The sequence below is a fragment of the Lampetra planeri genome, chromosome 3 (genome assembly GCF_965212315.1).
Source record: "Lampetra planeri chromosome 3, kcLamPlan1.2.h2, whole genome shotgun sequence".
NCBI lineage: Eukaryota > Metazoa > Chordata > Hyperoartia > Petromyzontiformes > Petromyzontidae > Lampetra > Lampetra planeri.
In genome coordinates, this window is record NC_136109.1 from 10693904 (window position 1) to 10716345 (window position 22442).

General features: G+C 44.6%; 2 protein-coding genes across 4 annotated transcripts; both read right to left on the reverse strand.

Annotated features, from left to right (window-relative positions):
- Positions 1-1550: 1550 nt before the first annotated feature.
- On the reverse strand, positions 1551-10309 carry LOC144717307 (uncharacterized). 2 transcript variants are annotated; one of them, XM_078592780.1, is made up of 5 exons: positions 9892-10309; positions 7885-8390; positions 7241-7327; positions 6315-6401; positions 1551-5374 (listed from the first exon to the last, which is right to left on the reverse strand). In XM_078592780.1, the coding sequence occupies exons 2-5, from the start codon at positions 8387-8389 to the stop codon at positions 4710-4712; spliced, it is 1344 nt and encodes a 447-aa protein (XP_078448906.1). In that variant the 5' UTR covers position 8390; positions 9892-10309; the 3' UTR covers positions 1551-4709. The 2 variants fall into 2 exon arrangements, with proteins under 2 accessions (XP_078448906.1, XP_078448907.1); XM_078592781.1 differs by lacking the exon at positions 9892-10309 and adding an exon at positions 9397-9681.
- A 1753-nt stretch (positions 10310-12062) lies between these two features.
- On the reverse strand, positions 12063-21818 carry LOC144717320 (uncharacterized). Of its 2 annotated transcripts, XM_078592802.1 has the most exons (6): positions 21715-21818; positions 19829-19937; positions 17663-18405; positions 15813-16318; positions 14889-14975; positions 12063-13381 (listed from the first exon to the last, which is right to left on the reverse strand). In XM_078592802.1, the coding sequence occupies exons 4-6, from the start codon at positions 16315-16317 to the stop codon at positions 12801-12803; spliced, it is 1173 nt and encodes a 390-aa protein (XP_078448928.1). In that variant the 5' UTR covers position 16318; positions 17663-18405; positions 19829-19937; positions 21715-21818; the 3' UTR covers positions 12063-12800. The 2 variants fall into 2 exon arrangements, with proteins under 2 accessions (XP_078448928.1, XP_078448927.1); XM_078592801.1 differs by lacking the exon at positions 17663-18405.
- Positions 21819-22442: the final 624 nt, after the last annotated feature.

Genomic DNA, 22442 nt, shown 5'->3' on the forward strand with positions numbered 1-22442 from the left:
GCATCAGGTATCTGCATCTAGTCGAAGACTCCGGGGCCGGCCCAGGACATGCTGGCGGCACTATGTCGCTCGGCTGGCCTGAGAACGCCAAGGAAAGGGAGGTCTGGACCGCCCTACTCAATATGATACCGCCGCAACCCTCACTAGAACAAGCGGATTGAGAAACTAACAAACAATATCTGCCATGGTTTGTGTGGATGCGTTTTAGGGTCGACCAAAACCAGGGGATCATCTGCGTTGGGTCTTTCACAAGGTGTTTGCAAGTTCTTATAAACTCCATTCAGCTTTCCAAGCTTCATCAGGATTGAATTCACATTGTCGAAGGTTACGCGAATGGGTCCCAAAGGGCTATGGAAAAACACTGGATACACCCTAAATGTCCCCTGCATTGCAGACTGATCTTTTATCTGCAAATGGAACGGTCTCGTTACCTGTGTGGACGTTGATCTTGTTAATTATAATTATCAGTTGTATTATTCGTTTTACCAGTTGCAGTCATTAAGGTATGCCTTGAACAAAATTCAACATCCAAAAGGATATTATTTGATGTCATGTCTTTTATTCTCCAAAACTGCATAGTAGTATACCTTACACAACACCGTGAAAAATGTCCACAGTAACACATTTCATCATTACAGCTGATATCCCGCACCTCCAATTAGCACAGTTAGCTACGTACGGTGCGAAAGAAGTTAAACATACATACATATCCAATGTGGGTGTGCCGCAAGCGAGCTTTTATCCCGGTTATGCAAGCTCACCGGATGGCTCACAAGCCCGGGTATTGAGCTGGTACCATAGAACCTGGGTTCGAATCTGGGATTCATCAGGCCGTGATTAAATCTGGTTCTCAACTGGAGTGAGATGGCATCATTCTAGCCACCAATAACTGTCCATTAAAAAAACCCATCACGTAAAATTAGATTCTGCACTTAATTTTGCTAAATGTAATTCAGAAAATTTAAATGTTTCACTCAGTGGAAAGATGGTAGGGAAAAGCACTACCTTACCCTCTGTTGTATATGTTGGGTATCAAAATTTGTTATGTTGTATGCGTGCGTGGGTGAAATTATTATGTTGTATATGTGGGTTATGAATATTCAGTGAAAATAATAATAATCAAATGAAATTTGGCCAAATGTGTAATTATCCGGAAATATGTTAATTTATGTAATTATGCACATTTAATTATGCCAATTCGAGAGGTAATCGTAGTAATTATGCGAGTGGGTGTAATTATGATAATGCAAGTCGTTATGATAACCAGACCCCGCCTCGGTGACGAGGGTGGGTTATCGATCGGAATAAGGCAATTAATCGTATGCAGTTATGCAGGTGTGGTGTAAGTATGCAAGATTAACTTAGATTAACTCGGCATCGTTGTCTAGGTTCGTCTCATTCTCGCTTATATTTTAGGTCCCCGGTTCACCCCGTTATCGCTTTAACATTTACTGAGTATGTATTAGTGTGTTTATTAAGGTCACCAAGTTCAGATCTCAACGCAGAAGCAGATCTTATGCATAGATTTCAGGAAAGAATCACACAACCACTTCTGTATTAATCAATTTATTACTAATTCAATCTCAACTATGATATAGTATGCGAACTCTCAATCCCGGAACGTCAACACGGCATCAATACAGTATCATCAACGATTGTCTGATTTCACTTTGACAACGGCACATGGATCCCGCATAACGCGATGGTTGTTAGTGAGAGAGAGTCGTTAAAACATGCAAATACTATGCTAAGAAAAACCTTAACGTTAATGAATGATTACTCAATATTGTTCACGCAGTACCGTACTCCTTATTGATCATACGCAACCCTTATCACGTTGCTAGCACCTTGGGTCACGGGACAGTTGAATATTCTGTAGAAGATGCGAGTACGTGCGGCGATTATGACTGAAAGATACTTGAAAGATTATACGGCGATAAAAAAAACACAATCAAAAACAGTTATTATTCTTAAAGGCACCAATCTCAACAGATACATCGGCAGGTTATCTGACAACAGAATGGCTCGGAGTAAGGGCCTGCGACGGTACTCCTTTCCCGAAGATCGTTATCTTATACCAAGTTTACTAATTGGGGACCAGATCACCTGATAAGGATCTGGTGGGCCACCACTCCCCACGTGAGCGTGGCTCGGCGGAAGGAGGTGCCAAGAATCAATTCGTATTGATGGATCTGTTGGGAATTTATGCGATTAAGAGTACAGCCCACTAAATATTAAAGATAAAAATTACGAATACTCTTATAAGCGACGGATGGCCATCACTCGGTCTCGTCGTGATGCCTTCACAGCCACGGATGGCTTATGGGTTCGAGTGTGTTTGAGTGGTAAGAGTTGTCTTGAATAGTCAGTGTTCGGAGTCGGTTCTTTATGTCAAACAGACGCCTGGTGGTCGTGTGGTGAGGGGGCGGTGCGCGTCATACGTATCAGTCGCTCCCCTGTCACCGTGGTGAACTTGGTTTGGATGCCCGTTGATATGCTGTCGCCGTTCGGAACCCGGTCGGTAGGTGGCGCCCACAGCTCGCTCGCAGCGTGCAGTGTTGGGTCGTCGACCAGGGTGAGCACGAGCCTCGTCGCCAAACCGCGATCCGATCCTCTCCGGCGGCAGCAGAGACCTCCGACTCGGCAGAGGTTGACCCACGCAGGCCGAGTTGAGCTGTCAAGCGGGTCTTGCCCGCCTGCAGAGGAGATGGGGAGCCGCTTGAGTCGAGCCCCGAGAGCCGGCTCCGGTGAGCCGATCGAACTCGGCTGAGTCCCAGACGAGCTGAAGAGTCGAGCCGACCCGCTGGTCGCAGCTCGCTCCTGAGTCGACCCTCCCGGTCGAACTCCTGAGCCGACCCTCCCGGTCGAACTGGTTTCCAATGCTCAGGGTCCTTTCTTTTATGCCGAAAAATCCCTTTGGGCCCTGCCCACAAGGCGGGGTTTCTTTCGATTTACTGTGTCAGGATCTGTCCGTAGGTAGGTGTGTCCATGTGTGTGTCCGTACGTCCGTATGTCCTTGTGTGCATCACCCACGGTATATTCCGTTGTCATACTCCCTCCATAAAATCCACGAGCAAACAATCAGGTGTTACAAATTGCCTCGAGGTCGTCTCTCTGTCTGGGTGCGATATTATCTCTTGTTTGGCCTTCTTCATGAACCAAAACACAGACGTTACAAATCGTCTCATAGGCATCTTTGTCCATGTTGCACCACCTGGAGGGAGGGGCACACTCCCTCCGACCCTCACAGACGCACAAAGAAATGGTTAAAAAGTTTTAAGTTAACATTTGTCCCTTACCATTTCCCAGTTATGATTCTGTATGTAACCTAAGGTCTGTCGTTTCCCATCGTGGTGCTTGACTCAAGTGGAGGTGTTTCCCCGAGCGTATACACACTCCTATCCCGCGCTGCGGGAAAACAAAGACGGCCGGGATCTCCCCTTTCTCTCCGACCCTGGGTTTAACATCGCTCTTTTATTATGTATTTTATAGTCGACCTGGTGGTGATTCATCCCGTTATGCTTCGGGTCGAGTTGTATATAAAGTATTAAAGTATGGAAATAACATTTCATATCAATAACTTTAGCCTACCCTGTTGTTAAATTCCGACTTTAACGTGACTTTAATAGCAATACAGAATACTTGAGCTTTTTGTCTTAACTAGGCGAACACGAACTTCTGGTGACCCCCGCAGCCTCGCTGTTCAGCTGAGCCTGCATCCTTGAGAGATGCACAACACCCTTATTCTCGTCTCACTGTGGTCATCCAACCTTCTGCTCTGGGAGTGTTATTAATTTCAGGACAAAGGCCCCCTCACGTTCAGACGTGCAGGGTTGTTTAAATCAGCTCCCTCCCCTGTGCACACGTGTTCCAATTAGCTCGGAATCCCTAAACACACAATCAGTGATGATTCCTGGCTTTCTGTGGTTGTGATTTAGACAAAGGCGCCTCTGCTTCCTTTAATTGCCTTTGAGTTGACACTGCCCTATTATTTGCCCATGTGCTGAGGTCATAGAATTCGTTTTGACTTCAGTAATAATAACATTCAGTATTGGATTAGCAAATGGCAATGGTTCATTGATGTAGCTCGCAGCCTGGTCTCCAATTTGAGCGAGCGCGAGGATCGATAATTTAGCCTACTCTGTTGTTGAATTTCGAATTTTGACGTTACTTTAAAACCATGCAGGATGGTTGGGCTTTTTGCCTTAACTATGTCTGGCTGACTCTCCCACTGTCTCTGCCGCCTGCACGGGTGACGTGTGCCCGTTTATCAGGCCTTATCTTTCCTTGAAGCAAGGTTGCAAATTCTGCCATCCTAGCCCTCCTCCAGTTCATTACTTAACAACACCTGGTGTTTTGCAGTTTGCTGCGCTTTGGTGTGTTTTCATTCATTATATATCAATGATGGAAGCAGGGCTAGGATACAACACCTCGACTGTGTGCACCATAGGTCACGAGGATGGATTTGATCTGCTCAAGTAGGCCATTCGCTGGCACAAAGGGTTGCACTTCTATGTGATAGTTCTGAATGGATTCTTTGCCTCATGACCTGATAGCAAAATTATTAAAATCAGAATATGTATTTATACTGGAGGAATTCGATAAGCTATCTCTTTTTCCCAGATGTTCAGTAGTTTTCACAGATGTAAAGTAGTACAAATCAATTATGCACAAATCAACAATCGCATTTCTTGCACCACTATTTCTGCTCAAGGCTTGTGCGTGCGCTGGTGACCTTTTAAGTGATGACTGCGCGAGAAGCTGCTGTTGCAAATATCGCACCGGTACGGCTTCTGTCCCGTGTGCGTGCGCTCGTGGACCCTCAAATTGCCAGAGTTTGAGAAGGACCGGTTGCACACGCTGCAGCAGAACGGCTTCTCTCCCGTGTGCACGCGATGGTGGTACCGCAGGAGCGAGAGGCACGCAAAACTCTTTTTACACACCGTGCACTCATACGGCTTCGGCGAGTTGACGTTCACGCTCGCTTGTCGCGAACCACACCCCACCATAAAAAGCTGGCGCTCTGCTGGATTTTCCTCTGAAAAAGCAGGATTCTGCCGCACATCGCTCGGCAGAGCCTCGGTAATGTTCAATGGCGCTTGTCGCCCGTGAACATGTCGATTTGCTGGAGGGTTGGACGTGTACATGCTGCGCAGAGAAATGTTTTCCACCTCGTCAACTTGACAGCTTCGCATTCTGTCTCCTGTCTGCTGCTGTTGTTGCTGCTGCTGTTGTTGCCATGAACATGAACCAACGTCACCAACGTCATCAACGTCACCAATGTCACCAACATCACCAACGTTCGCAAAATGGTTTCCCATTGCTTGGAGTGAAACCACAGCTTGCACTGAATTACCTTCGATGTCACTAGAACCTGTATGGGCATACCATTGAACATGTTATTAAGGAGCAATAGGCAGTTAAGCGAAAAAAATCGGACATTTGAAAATGCTTCACATTTGCACTTGAGTTGATACAGTAACTTCCGTCTCATACCCTTGTGGCTGGTTCTGGAAGGGACTCCATGCCAACTGTTGTCTCTCTATTCTCCCATTTGATTTAGTAGCGACCAGAGAGTTGAACTGAACTAAAAACTTCAACCGTTAACAAGATATAGTTGGACTGTCATTAAAAACCAAAGTGAATTTACTTTTCACGAAGGAACAAAAACTATTAAACATAATTTGGGAAACCAGTTTTAACCACTTGGAAACTCTTTTCTTTAGAACTGCCTTTCATGTTTAGTTTGTTATCCTTCCCCCGCACCTCCGATAAGCACGGTTGGCTGCGTACGTGCAAAATAAGTTAAACATACATACACACCTTTCCCTCAAGAAAACGGTAATGCACTTTTCTGTGGACTCTCAAATCAATGTGCGCTTCTCCGATGTGTTTTCAGATTATATTGCGTGTTCGACATTATGAAAATTAGGATGTATGCATTCCCACGGCAGTACAGAGAGCAGTGACACACAGCACAGATACAGACATTGATAGACACAGATAGAGATGAAGAAACACAAAGAGGTGAATGTTGCAGCAATGGTGCAGTGGGTTAACACACTAAGCTAAAAACCCAGCCCTGAGTTTGATTCACGGCCATGGCTTTTACTTGTGGCAGGTGAAATCTGAAGCAGTCCTGAGAACCACCTTCACCAACTTGCATCAAGCAGCTTGGTGAGGTATGGTCAACAATTATCATGACCAACGTGGGGTGGGGAGGCCTTCATACAGAAGTAGATTGACAAAAGAATGAATATTATTATTAGAGGGGAATGGGAAACGTTAAAATTGGGTTTATAATTTGGTTTTACCTTCAAGGGCTTCCGTCTTTATTAAACGTGATGCGTTCACAGCTTGCGATTCTCCCATATCTGGAATGAAGTTCTTCTCACCTTCATCTGTGCAAAGCATAATGCATTCGCGGGTTTATTTTCTAAACCTATGCATTCTTTTACAAGTTTGCTAAATCCAAAAGTCACGTAAATAGAAAACAAAAACATGAAAATAAAAGAAAAATACTAAAATTAAAATAAAATAAATAAAATTAAAAGAATAAATTGAAAGTAACGAAAGCAAAAAACCCACGACGTTTCGATCGCAACACAAGCGGTCTTCATCAGGCGGAGAGAAAAGTGGGGGCACGCCTCATAAGCAGCTATATTTGGAGGCTTGCCCCCACTTTTCTCTCCGCCTGATGAAGACCGCTTGTGTTGCGATCGAAACGTCGTGGGCTTTTTGCTTTTATTACTTTAAATGTATTATTTAATGTTATAATTTTTATTTCATCTTATTATTTTTTATTTTATTTAAAAAAAAATTATTTTTCTTCTTTCTATTTACGTGACTTTACCGAAAGAACCAAAATTATAAAATAAGGTCGGCGAACAAGAATACAACTTTACCGTTCACTTTGTAATCTTCAATTTCATTCATCACACTGTTCTCAGGCAAAACGACAGTGTTGGCTGAAGGGGAGCCAACAGCGCACATTACAGTGTGATCAATGTCTCCCAGCCTCTGCACGAACAGCAGCAGCTCCCGGCTCAAGCCGCTGAAGCAGTCCTGAGAACCACCTTCATCAACTGGCATCAAGCAGTTTTGTGAAGTATGATCAGCAATTATCATGACCAACGTGGGGTGGGGAGGCCTTCATACAGAAGTAGATTGACAAAAGGATGAATATTATTATTAGAGGGGAATGGGAAATGTTAAAATTGGGTTTATAATTTGGTTTTACCTTCAAGGGCTTCCGTCTTTATTAAAGGTAATGCGTCCACAGCTTGCGATTCTCCCATATCTGGAATGAAGTTCTTCTCACCTTCATCTGTGTAAAGCATAATGCATTCACGGGTTTATTTTTCAAACCAATGCGTTATTTTACAAGTTTGCTAAATCCAATGGCTAAATACCATAAATGAGATATTTAATGTTACAAAATAAGTATAGACTTAAAATTTTCGTTTCTGCAAGAATTCATATTCTTGGTTCTTTCGGTAAAGTCACGTAAATATAAAACAAAAATAATGAAAATAAAAAATAATAAAATGCAAAAAAAAAGAATAAATTGAAAGTAATAAAAGAAAAAACCCACGACGTTTTGATCGCAACACAAGCGGTCTCCATCAGGCGGAGAGAAAAGTGGTGACAAGCCTCATAAGCAGCTACATTTTGAGGCTTGCCCCCACTTTTTTCTCCACCTGATGAAGACTGCTTGTGTTGCGATCGAAACGCCGTGGGTTTTTTGCTTTTATTACTTTTAAAGTATTCTTTTTATCATATTATTTAAATTGTATCTTATTATTGTTATTTTTCTATTCACGTGACTTTACCGAAAGAACCAAGATTATAAAATAACGTCGGCGAACAAGAATACAACTTTACCATTCACTTTGTAATCTTCAATTTCATTCATCACACTGTTCTCAGGCAAAACGACAGTGTTGGCTGAAGGTGAGCCAACAGCACACATTCCAGTGTTATCAATGTCTCCCAGCCTCTGGACGGACAGCAGCAGTTCCCGGCTCAAGCCGCTGAACAGCACGAGCAGCACCTCTACCAGGCCTCCCAGCATCACGTCGCCTGGGGAGGAAGCGGCGGCGTCGTCCCAGCGCGGCGTCCCAGCGTCGTGGGGTTCGGCACCCTGCAAGGCCTTCACCACCTGCCGCAGCACGGCGTAGAAGCCGAAGGGCAGGCGGTCGCGCGCCGTGGCCAGCAGCTCGGCCCGCACGAGGCCATCCCCGACGCAGGCGCGCAGGACCCCATAGTCCCGGATGCCCAGCTCTGAGTCCATGGCCTGGGCCACCTCCACGTTCACGCCCTGCGCCTCCAGCCATGCCGGGAAGTCCCCGCTTGGCTCCAGCACTTGGGTGGTTACCATGCATGCCATTCTGATGGGACATAAATATTTGAAAACAGTGATGAATGCATCGAGGACAAGAAACTTCTCACAACCACCGTGGAGATACAGCGATGAAATCAGTTCACGTGAAGATGGATGGAAGCAACATTGAACTGCGAGGGATGGCGACGACATGGGGATGAATTCCTCCAGCAGTGGATAGACAATGGCTGATGATGTTGAGTGCACATTGAGACTAATTGTCTCTTTTAAGGGGGAGATAGATGGCCTTATGAGCCCTTCTATCCGAATTTGATTCCAGGCCATTGCCAGCATCAGTGCCAATTGATGTCTAACCTGGTCCCTGGCCATTGACAAACAGCTGAAAATCATGATCAGGTTTAGAACATTGTAAAGTTAAAGATATTAACACAGGTGAACTGAAATGCATATAATGGGCAAGGGGACGTAGCATCAATATAATTGGTCTTTGAAGCTACGGTAAAACCCTGGATAGCCAGACTGAGAAGTGGAGTGCTCTGGGGCCTGATTACATACAAAAATTGCAAATAAATTCCGAGCAGGCAGCGATATTTGTATTTGTGTTACTTTTTTGATGGAGTTAAATAGTGATTTGTGATCATGGGCCACTGAGGCAGACTCCATCTCCTCAGCAACCCGCGACCACCACCCATCCTTGCAGCGCCTCACTGCTCTCCAAACCTCCGAGCGAAGGCTGTGGTAAGCCTCCTCATTCTCTGACGTGGGATGCTGTAGCCGATGAGAGTGGGCCTGTCGCTTTTTCTCAAATATCCCGAACACCTCCTCTGTCAGCCAGGGTCTCTGAGGAGGTCTGGACCGCGTACCCAAAGCAGCCATTGCAGCTGCATGAGCCACAGTCCTAAACGTCGCCCATTTACCCTCGACATCAGGAGGAGTGGGGGACGATGCCAGCCCCAGTTGCAAGCGATGATGAAATTCTCGCTTGCAACTTTCATCAGCTAACTGAGACCAGGCCACTTTAGGTTGGAATGGGGTCCTGGGTGTACACCCACCACCGGAGTGGAAGAATGGCAGGCGCATCTTATAGATGACTAGTCGATGGTCAGAGGGCAGATCAGCTCCATGGTAGGTCCTGGTGTCAAGGACATTGGCTCGCATCCGCTGGTCCGTCACTATGTAGTTCAGCAGATGTTCTTGCTTGGACCCGGCATGCATCCATGATGTTGTGTGGATGCGCCGATGCCGGAAGAGCGTGTTGGTAATTACAAGCCCATGGGCTGCACAAAAATCAGACACAGACAGACAGACACACACAGAAAGACACACACAGACACACACACACAGACAGACACACACAGACACGCACACAGACACACACAGACAGACACACAGACATGCACAGACATACACACACACACAGACACACAGATAGCCACACAGACAGACACATACAAAGACACACACACAGACACACAGACAGACACACAGACAGACACACAGACAGACACACACACACACAGACAGACACACACACAGAGACTACGTACGCGATTCCGTTTAGTCTCCGGGCCCCGGCAGCTTACGACGATGTTGCTGTAACTGATGATGATGATGTTGTTTGTTTGTTGTTGTCGTAGTAGTAGGTGTTGTTGCTGATGTGGATGATAACGTTTTTTTGTTACACTCACGAAAGGCTGTCGATGTTGGAAGCGGCGGCCTCAAAGGGAAATTAAAAACCCAACTCGAATCACCAAATCGCTCCGACAGCTGCCTCCTTTATATATATAAAAAAAAAGTCAGGGACCGCGGCCATTTGACACCCACTCGACTCTGCGGCAGTGTCGATGAAACCCAACACCCAGGGACGCACGTGGAACTTATTTCGCACAGCACGTAGCCCAACCGTGATTATTATAATCGGAGGCGCAGCGTTGAGTCGTCTATGGATCGTGTTGAGTCTACGGGTAGTTGTTAGTCTATGGGGCCGTCCATGAAGGACGTCACGCGATTTTGGACGATTTTTTACCCCCCCCACCTCGTCACACGGCGTTACAAAAAGTCAGATCACCCCTCAAATATGACGTCACAGAGCTCTGCCCCCCCCCCCTTTATTTAAAAGTATATTTAATTAAGTAGAACGTGTTGTCTATATTTATTTAAAGTTGCGCATTTTGATGTGACGTCACATTTCTCAAACCCCTCCCCCCTTGTCACAAATGTCTGACCGCCCCCCCCCCAGGTGCGTGACGTCATTTATGGACGGCCCCCATGATAATAGGGTTTTCCCCTTTCTGGCAATAAAACAGGTGTTCAGATGTAAAAACACCAAACTGAAACCTTTGCAAGAATCATGTCTGCATTAAACACGTTCCTTCGGAGTGGGCAGGTGGGAACTTGGTTGAACAGCGCATTCGTGCACGACAGAAAGTTCGCGGTCACGTGACGCACTTCAACCAATCCGGGAGCGTACATGTTTGGGAGGGGCTATGCACGACAGACAAATAATCCCTGGTGGGCAGTGTGGAACTCTTGTTCCTGCCTGTACCACATATACTTGTGGTGAAAATGCAAACAAAAAATGCTCTGACAGTATGTGCATTGTCTTTGAAACTGATTGGTCCACACCAGAGACAGCTTTCTTTAGAGCCTAGTCTCAAACGGTGTTAGAAAAGAGGATGCCAAAAGACGAACAGCACAAAGACAATGTACTTTCAGGACATTGAGCGCTCGTGGTGAGCAGCTACATCACGACCTCTGGTCTCTATTTAACTGTGTTTAGATTATTAATTTGGGTTTAAGGGAAAAACCACGAGCTATTATTAGTTATGTCAAAATCTCAGGGGCGCGATTAATCCGCAAATCAGATAAACCCCACGCGGATAGTAGAGAGTCTACTGGACAAATAAACCACCACTCACACATACCAGTTGTACACAACCTAATTGTACATAATCAAATTCAGGCCTACTTCTTCTTTCGTACAGCTGATGTAGATGCAGAGGAACTATAAGTTCACATTCAAGGTGGTCAAGCCAGACAACCGCATTAGGAGCAGCAGAGTGTATTGCTGTGATGTCTTCTTCGTATTTGTGGATCGGGGCATTGCGTCGTTATATGTTGTACTGTCTGTTCTGGATGACCACAGTCGCACACCTGAGGATTTTTAATTTTCCATTTGTGCATCAGGTATCTGCATTTAGGCGAAGACCCCGGGGCCGGCCCAGGACATGCTGGCGGCACTATGTCGCTCGGCTGGCCTGAGAACGCCAAGGAAAGGGAGGTCTGGACCACCCTGCTCAATATGATACCGCCGCAACCCTCACCAGAATAAGCGGATTGAGAAACTAACAAACAATATCTGCCATGGCTTGTGCGAATGCGTTTTAGGGTCGACCAAAACCAGGGGATCATCTGCGTTGGATCTTTCACAAGGTGTTTGCAAGTTCTTATGAACTCCATTCAGCTTTCCAAGCTTCATCAGGATTGAATTCACATTGTCGAAGGTTACGCGAATGGGTCCCAAAGGGCTATGGAAAAACACTGGATACACCTTAAATGTCCCCTGCATTGCAGAATGATCTTTTATCTGCAAATGGAACGGTCTCGTTACCTGTGTGGACATTGATCTTGTTAATTATAATTAGCAGTTGTATTATTATGTTTACCAGTTGCAGTCATTAAGGTATGCCTTGAACAAAATTCAACAGCCAAAAGGATATTATTTGATGTAATGTCTTTTATTCTACAAAACTGCATAGTAGTATACCTTACACAACACCGTGAAAAATGTCCACAGTAACACATTTCATCATTACAGCTGATATCCCGCACCTACGATTAGCACAGTTAGCTACGTACGGTGCGAAAAAAGTTAAACATACATATCCAATGTGGGTGTGCCGCAAGCAAGCTTTTATCCCGGTTATGCAAGCTCACCGGGTATTGAGCCGGTACCATAGAACCTGGGTTCGAATCTGGGATTTATCAGGCCGTGATTAAAACGGGTTCTCAACTGTAGTGAGATGGTCTCAGTCTAGCCACCAATAACTGTACATAAAAAAACAATTCATCACATAAAATTAGATTCTGCACTTAATTTTGCTAAATGTAATTCAGAAAATCAAAATGTTTCACTAAGTGGAAAGATGGTAGGGAAAAGCACTACCTTACCCTCGACTGTGTGCAACATAGGTCACGAGGGACGATTTGATCTGCTCAAGTAGGCCGTTCGCTGGCACAAAGGGTTGCACTTCTATGTGAGAGTTCTGAATGGATTCTTTGCCTCATGACCTGATACGGATAGCACAATTATCAAAATCAGAATATGTATTTATACTGGAGGAATTCGATAAGCTATCTCTTTTTCACAGATGTTCAGTAGTTTTCACAGATGTCCAGTGGTACAAATCAATTATGCACAAATCAACAATCGCATTTCTTGTACCACTATTTCTGCTCAAGGCTTGTGCGTGCGCTGGTGACCTTTTAAGTGATGACTGCGCGAGAAGCTAATGTTACAAATATCGCACCGGTACGGCTTCTGCCCCGTGTGCGTGCGCTCGTGGACCTTCAGATTGCAAGACTGCGCAAAGGACCGGTTGCACATCTTACAGCGGAACGGCTTCTCTCCCGTGTGTATGCGTTGGTGATACTTAAGAAGTGAGAGCCACGCAAAGCTCTTCTTGCACACCGTGCACTCGAATGGCTTGTTCACCAAGTTTACATTCCCGTTGGCTTCCAGCGACCTTAAAGTGTCCAGCTGGTTAACTGATCGGTCGGCCTCTTCAACAGCAGGATCCTGCCGACTGCTAGGCAAATCCTCGATGGCGTTTGGTGGTTCCTGTCGCCCGTGATAGTGTCCAGTTTTTTCAGAATTATACGTACGCATTTCACTTCCAGTCCTCTGCCAATTGTGAAACTGCTGCAGCCGTGAACACGAAGCAACTCTTTCGGAGTTTGCGAAGTTCAGTCCCATCCCTTGTAGTGAAACTACGTCTTGCACGATGAACCCCGTATTTTCTTCAATGCCACTAGCACCTGTGTGGGGAAAACAATACATGTGTTACTAACAGAACAGCATCAGAAATTGGGATTCTGAGAAAGGGAGGTGTAAGAAGGCTGTAAAGTGTTGAGATGTGGGTTTTGATATTAAATGGATTAATTAAATTGAGTGGAATGAAAGGAGTTAAACAGTTGGAACAACCGACAAAAGAAAATAGATACGGATTGGGCACATTCTCTGAGTAGAAAGCTTGATGAAATAGGTTCTCAAAGGATGTTGGGAATATATCAAGAGCCTTAACAAGGAAGATGCAACTTGGATTTACAGAAAGGTGGTGGCAACTGTACAGAGAGGCGAAGACATCTCATTGGACAGGATTGAGGGGGTATGAGCCAAGGACCTCTGATTATCACGGTTGGCTACGTACGGTGCGAAAGAAATTCAACGTCCATACATACAGGACAAAAAACCAAGAAAACGAAGCAGTAAACTCTGCAATTAAAGTTAACCGTCTGTAGCAAATGTTTGATTTTTTTTAGAATGTACCCAGCCTCATTGACACTCGACCTGATACAATGACTTGTCTAATTCTCTACTAAGCAGTGGGTTTCTAACTGTGCGTCCACAATGTCTTTATTATCTGATTTTATTTCGTTGCGATGATTTTTTAAAATAACTACCACTTAAATCACCGATTTAAAAATACATTTTACACATATTTTTTATAAATCAGTTTTCTTTAAGTATAACGTATATTACCTGCTATGTTATATGGATCCAAAACACGGAAGATGAATAAAATAGAAAAGCTGAAAAGTACAAAATTAAGTATGGAGAGAAGAAGATAAGTTTGAAATTACACAAAGAGATAGGAAGACCAAAATATGGATCAGATAACTTATGAAAATAATGGGAGTCATATTCAGTTTAACACGTATGCTTTTGCAACCAATGTTATCCGCAAGAAGTATTTTTGGGTTAGATCGTGGAAATTTATAAATGTGTCGTTAAACCCGCCACCACCTGACACAGCCATTTTGTAAGATTTGTCCCATGAACAAAACATGCCAATTCATTACTAGTTCAGCACACCGGTGTGTTGGAGAGTAAACCCACAACATTTACAATTCAAGTATGACGTTTCTCTGATAACTACAACTGACTTCAACAGCCGATAGCCAGAAACGTGGAGAATTCCTCCTGTTTCGAGTCTTATTGACTGTTAAAAAAATTGGCTTGGGCAGTACATTCCGCTAAAGCGTATAAGGGCCGGTGGTCGAGGCTAATAAGAGTGGCAGCCAAAGCAGACAACACGTCCGAGATGATGCCCACCATGGAGATGCAGCGATGAAATCATCTCGTGTGCAGAAGTTTGATGGACTGTTTTATCGCGAGACTCTGAGAGATGACTTTCGAAAACCTTAACCCATCAGTGGATTGATCATGGCTGATGGTGATGATGAAGAGTGTGAAACATATCTGTGATATGACTGCAAATATTGGGAAAATTGTTCAAACGTGGGCTCTATAATTCGGCTTTACCTTCAAGGGCCTCCGTCTTAATTATAGATGATTCATCCACAGCGTTCGAATCTCCCATGTCTGGAATCAAGTCCTCTCCATCCTCGTCTGCATCAAATCACAATGTATCAGCAGCTTTATTTTCCAAAACTAAGCATTCCTTCATATGCTAATGCCAGACGTGACATCAAATAATGTACAGATGTGTCACTAAATCCACACATAGCATACAGTAAAAGCTGTAGTAAGCTGAAATTGGGGGTAAGCCAGAAGGCTACTTGAATAATCACTGATGTATGTTCAACTTCTTTCGCACCGTATGTAGCACCGTACATAGCTAACCGTGCTAATCATAGATGCTGGAAAACAAAGTAAACAGTATATAATATATAAGCAAAACAACACTGTTATGCTAGCGTGGTAGGAAATGGTGTGCATAAATTCACTCGTAATTCTAAAGCTGGGTTCTTGTCTGATGTATGGAATTCGGTGAATCCATTCACTTGGAACCCCTCGTGCTTAGCCGGGTGTTTTCTTTTTTTTCTTTCCAACTTTGATTTTACATTCATATTGCAAATAAACAAAATCAATTCAAGCCTGTCAGAAATTATTTTCAGCCTTCCACCTCTGTTTTATGGTGACGTTGACGCCGGTTAAACTGTACCTAGTGATGTAATTTTGCATTACACTGTAAAAATGTACTCGTAAATAGTTATTTGAATATATTAGATGTTAATTTCGTGTAAATATCATTCAAATGTAGCCCTTAAGTATTATTTTATTTGCATTATTCCAGACATCCCCATAACTGAAAAGGTCCTGTTAATTAGTCTGATTTTGAGAGGATCTACTACTAAATAAGAATTGAGATATCACGACCAACTACCTGCTTTAAATAAATATTTCACGTGTTTAATAAGTTCAGCGAATAGGAAACAACTTTACCGTTCAGTGTGTAATCGTCAATTTCATTAATCACACTGTTCTCAGGGGAGACGACCGTTTTGGCTGAAGGGGAGCCAACAACGCACACTCCGGTGTTATCAATGTCTCCCAGTCTCTGCACGGACAACAGCAGCTCCCGGCTCAAGCCACTGAACAGCGCGAGCAGCACGTCCACCAGGCCTCCCAGTGTCACGTCGCCTGGGGAGGAAGCGGCGGCGTCGTCCCAGCGCGGCGTCCCAGCGTCGTGGGGCTCGGCGCCCTGCAGGGCCTTCACCACCTGCCGCAGCACGGCGTAGAAGCCGAAGGGGAGGCGGTCGCGTGCCGTGGCCAGCAGCTCGGCCCGCACGAGGCCGTCCTTGACGCAGGCGCACAGAACCCCGTAGTCCCGGATGCCCAGCTCCAAGTCCATGGCCCGGGCCACCTCTGCGTTCACGCCCTGCGCCTCCAGCCACGCCGGGAAGTCCCCGCTTGGCTCAAGCAGTGGGGAGGCCACTGCACACGCCATCCTGATGGGACATGGTTAATATTCAGGCTTTATCTAAGAATGTTTTTAAAACTGACATTTATGTATCTAAATTAATTTTACAAAATGTATATTTCCTCTGCCTAAAAATAAAAAAAATTCAATCAATTTCTCAGTTCTGGTATTGTTCCTTCAAACTTCTAAACTTGCAGCTGTCACTCCCCTCATGAAAAAGACAGGCCTCGACTCTGAGGTTCCAAATAACTATCGCTCAATCTCCAATCCACCCATCCTATCCAAGGTCCTCGAACACGTGGTTGCCTTGCAGTGAAACCAACATCTGTACTCTCATGACTTGCTCAGCACTCCCAGGTTTCTAGGTTTGTGTTCTTTTGGCGATCAGGCTTTTGTTAGCGTGGCACCCCAAGCTATGGAACGCTTTTCCACTTGAAATCAGGGCAATCAGAGTCGGTAGATAGATTGAAGTCTGCTTTGAAAACCCCATCTCTTTAAAGTGGCCTTCCCTCTCTCGTCTGGTCGGTTGCCCCTTGTTGTATGTGTCGGGTTATGAAATTTTGATGAAAATAATAAAAATTAATAATTTTCCGAAAAATGCGCAAATCACATTAATTATGTTAATGTGTGTATTAATATGCATAAATTATGATGGTGTGAGTAATTGTATGCATAAATTATGATAATCGCGGAGATAATCGTAGTAATTTATGCGGATGCTTGCGATGATGTTAATGTGAGCAGTTGTGATAATTAGGCTCAGCTTCGTTTATCCAGAGTTATATCAATCAGGATAACACGATTATCATCGATTAAACGTTTACCGATTATCTTAGTGTGTTTATATTATTTTAAGGTCACCAGTGTCAGATCTCATCACAGGCAACAGCTCTTATGAATAAGATAGTTTTGCATGGACTTGGAAAGAAGCACTCGAACAGTTGGTGTTAAGCAATTTTATTCTAACAAGCATGTGACATTCTATCATGCAGGTCAAACATGCGTCAATAATTCATGAATAACCAAACTCTTATGCATTTGCGATACTATGCATTCGATTAATATGAATAACTAAAATCCTTATGCAATTACGAGGTTATGCAATTACCTAATATGAATGACTAAACATTTTTTATTCATTGGCGAAATTATGCAGTTAACGAAAATGAATGACTAAAACATTTCTTATTCATGTAACTCGACGGCAGCAACTGCTTTGCACGATCAGTTGATATTGAACGCACCACCTCGAAATGGCAACCCTTTCTGAAACGCAATGACAATTTTTCTTATTCGTGTGCGTGCTGTATGTGCGTTGTCCCCTCGTAATATGAATTGTGTCGTTAGCTTGTGTGGTGTAGGAGGATACAACCAGCGGCCAGAAGTTTTCTCTGGCTTGGGCGTGGCCGCTGCGAGCGCTTGCTGCTCCCTCGCTCAGCGTGTCGCTCGGCTTGTGCGCTCTCTCTCTCTCTACCGCTGGATGACGAGTTGGCACGATGCTGTCCTTGAAGATGCTCGGTCGCTCGTGTCGCTCGGTGGCGCTGGGTGTCGCTCGTTGGCGCACAGTGGCGCACGGTGGCGCACGGTGGCGCACGGTGGCGCACGGTGGCGCACGGTGGCGCTCGGTGGCGCAGCTCTGCTGGCGCTGGGTGGCGCTCGCTTGGCGATCTCCGCCTTTCCTGCGGGTTGTTCGCTGGTCGTCACTCTGACGAGGAGCGATGCTTCGTTCGTGGCAGGGTGGACGTTGGCGTCTTTGTTGGCTTCACTCGCAGCTCGGCGACTCAGGGTAGCGATTCTTCTCAGTTGGTGCAGACCTCGGCTTGTAGCGGAACGTTGCTAACCCGCGAACCTCGTCATTCTGGATGACGAAAAACTTCTTGACGATCTGTGGTGGAGTCGAAGCCCTGGCGACGAGATGGGGCTCAGAGCCCTGGCGATCTGTGGTGGGGGCCAGGGCCCCTGACGATCTGTGTTGAATGGATCTTCCTTCGACTTATATGGGAAAATTCCACTCAGTTTCCCGAGTTGTTCAAAGTCTGTCATAAAACCTTCCTGTGTTCGTGTGTGTGTCCGTCCGTGTGTTTATTAGCTTTGAAGACACAGCTGTGTGTCGTTCTGGAAGAGGGGGGGGGGGGTGCCTCGTGACGGCGCCACCGAAGTTATCCATTAGCCAGACCGATTATTCGCGTTCGCATTGAGTTATATATAAAAAGGTATTCGAATCCATGTTTTTGTTACTGAATAATATTTGTCGCGAAAACCTACGCGTTAAGCGAGCTTAATTATTCCCTCCCCTGCTCGGGGATCATATCTTTTGTCTCACACAGCTTAAGTTGTTTTGGTTTGGAAGTTGAAATGCGACTTATTTCCATTATGCCCCAGTTATGCCGAAACCGTGTTCCCGATGTTTCATCGTGACCCGATCTCTCATGGAAATGTTATTTCCTTGCGTGTGCAATTTTTGCTGTCCGTGTTGTGGGAAGACAAAGACGGTTGTTTCCACGGTGGAAGCACCCGGCGCATGCGCTTATTTATTTATTTCTGAGAGCTTGTTAATTTCCTTTGAGCCATTGCCCCCTTTATGGGTGTCATTTCCTCGCTTTTGTGCCTGCGTGTGGAGATCCTCTCGGAAAGACAAAGACGGTCGTGTTGCTCGCTTCCCATGGGTGTTGTGTTTGGTTAATTTTGAGAGCCTTATCCGCCCTTGATTCCTCTTCTTCTTTAATTCCGTACTTATTATTTGACTTCGTGATTATTTAATTTGGTATCCCGTCTAGGAATTTTGTTTTGGGGTGACTCAAGTCATAATTATTCTTTGGTGCTTCGGCCCGGCCGCGTAGAAATTATTTAAGGTAAGTAATGTCCGTATTTAATTAACAATTGATGAATCGCGACTCTGGTGTAGACTGTAGTCTGTTTTCCAATTGGAGTAAGGATGGATACTGTTTGCTTACTCTTCATGGCTAAGTTGGTAATTGTTTATCTAACATGGTTCAAAACCCGTCTGTGTTTTTTTTTCGTCAATGTTGTTTCCTTTGTTAAGAATATAATTATATATTCCTCCGTGGTGCCCGGCCCTGCAAGGTTTTTTTCGAGAGGGTGTCATTCCAACCCCCCGCCTGCCATTCCCCCCTCCCTTGTTCCTCCTGTGTGAAATTCGGGGAGTTTTATGACCTTGATTGCCCCCTTTAGTCTTTTTGAAAGGCGAGGAATGTGCATCTGTGGAGGTGTGGGGGCGTGTTCGTTCCACGTTGCCCCGTGTCTATTAAAAACGATATTATATCTGTTGGCAGAATAATTCTTAAAAATAATATTAAAAAAATTAAAAAGGGGTACATACACAACACCCTGCTTCTGTTTTTGGTTCCTGCATTCCATGTAATGCGCATTGGGATCCGAGGATGGAATGGCACAATAATACATTTGAATAATTATAACCATCATCATCTTATCTCTGCCAGTCTTTGTTTTAATATCCTAAGTCTCGCAGGCATACGACGCTGTACTGAACATGCGTGTTACTATAAACAACACTTACCTGAAGGAGCCTCAAAGAACGAATGCCGTTTGCACCTGAAGGGTTTCAAATTCCGGAAAAGAGGGAGATGACAAACTATGAGGGGCCGTCCATAAATGACGTCACGCACCTAGGGGAGGTGGGGGTCAGACATTTGTGACGATGTGTGACGATGGGGTCGGGGGGGGGGTTGAGAAATGTGACGTCACATCAAAATGCACAACTATAGACAACACGTTCTACTCAATTAAATAGACTTTTTAATAAATGTTGCATCCTACAACATCAGAGTGCAGCGCCACATTAAATACGCACTACAATGACAATAGTTGAAAGCGATTTGAAGCATGTTTTATTTGGGGGGGGGGGGGCAGAGCTTTGTGACGTCATATTTGAGGGAGGGTCTGACTTTTTGTGACGAAGAGGGGGGGTCAAAAATCGTCCAAAATCGAGTGACGTCATTTATGGACAGCCTCTTAACACCTCATTGAGATCAATCGCCGACGAGCACATTGCGGGTTATGTTTACCCAGGTCGTGTAGCTGATGATGACGATGCTCTGCTTGCTGTTGTCGTTGATATCGATGTTGCTGATGGTGACACCGATGATGCTGTTGTTGTAGTTGACGATGTTGCCGTAGATGATGATGCAGTTGATGGTGCTGTAGCAGATAATGCTGTTGTAGTTGATGTTGCTGTAGTTGATGGTGCCGTAGTAGATAATGGTGTTGTAGTTGATGGTGCTGTAGTTGATGTTGCTGTAGTTGATGGTGCTGTAGCAGATAATGCTGTTGTAGTTGATGATGTTGTAGTTGATGGTGCTGTAGTTGATGGTGCTGTAGCTGATGGTGTTGTAGTTGACGATGTTGCCCTAGATGATGATGCAGTTGATGGTGCTGTAGCAGATAATGCTGTTGTAGTTGATGATGTTGTAGTTGATGATGCTGTAGATGATGATGTTGTAGTTGATGATATTGTAGTTGATGGTGCTGTAGATGATGATATTGTAGTTGATGGTGCTGTAGATGATGATGTTGTAGTTGATGATGTTGTAGTTGATGGTGCTGTAGATGATGATGTTGTAGTTGATGGTGCTGTAGATGATGATGTTGTAGTTGATGATGTTGTAGTTGATGGTGCTGTAGTTGATGATGTTGTAGTTGATGGTGCTGTAGATGATGATGTTGTAGTTGATGATCTTGTAGTTGATGGTGCTGTAGATGATTATGTTGTAGTTGATGGTGCTGTAGATGATGATGTTGTAGTTGATGATGTTGTAGTTGATGTTGTAGTTGACGATGCTGTAGTTGATGATGTTGTAGATGATGATGTTGTAGTTGATGATGTTGTAGTTGATGGTGCTGTAGTTGATGGTGCTGTAGATGATGATGTTGTAGTTGATGATGTTGTATTTGATGGTGCTGTAGCTGATGGTGTTGTAGTTGACGATGTTGCCGTAGATGATGATGCAGCTGATGGTGCTGTAGCAGATAATGCTGCTGTAGTTGATGTTGCTGTAGTTGATGTTGTAGTTGACGATGCTGTAGTTGATGATGTTGTAGATGATGATGTTGTAGTTGATGATGTTGTAGTTGATGGTGCTGTAGCTGATGGTGTAGTAGTTGACGATGTTGCCGTAGATGATGATGCAGCTGATGGTGCTGTAGCAGATAATGCTGTTGTAGTTGATGTTGCTGTAGTTGATGTTGTAGTTGATGATGATGTAGATGATGATGTTGTAGTTGATGGAGCTGTAGATGATGATGTTGTAGTTGATGATGTTGTAGTTGATGTTGCTGTAGCTGATGATGATACTGATGATGCTGTAGTTGATGTTGCTGTAGCTGATGATGATACTGATGATCTTGTAGTTGATGGTGCTGGAAATGATGTTGTAGTTGCTGTACCTGATGATGATGATGTTGCAGTTGATGGTGCTGTCGCTGCTGATGATGATGATGTTGTTACCGGTGGCGCTCGTACAGCAGTGCACTGTCCCTTTAAAGCTAGGGACCGCGGAGATTTGCCCAAAACCAGAGCCCGCTGCAGTTTGATCAAACCAACCCAGAATGTGCCAGATCTCAAAAGCTAAGCAGGTGTTCAGCCTGGATAGTAATTGGATGGGCGATCACAGTACATAAAATTGGTGATCTGATCCCATCTGTGAAGGATGTGATCCCTGACATGCAATACCCCGGCGTCTACAAACTACATAAAATTCGTGATCTGATTCCATCTGTGAAGGATGTGATCCCTGACATGTAATACCCCAGCGTCTACAAACTAAGCTGTGTCTGCGGCAGTAGTTACATTGGGGAAACTAAGCGACATGTCTCGGACCGTGTTCGTGAACATGAGGCAGATCTGAAATACGGTAGAACCAATACCTCGGCCGTGGCTGATCATTGGTTTAATGCGGTGGGCTCACACGAAATTGATTTCTCTAAGACGAAGGTACTTTGCAAACCCACTGGCTATCAACAAAGATTCGTTCTTGAAGCCATCCATATATACAGACACAATTTCAACTGAGAAGATGGGTACACACTTAGCAATCATTGGAAGGACGTTATAAACCAGTTTAAGTCATAACTGGCTGTGATGTTCCCATCCTGCCACCTTCCGATGTTAGTTG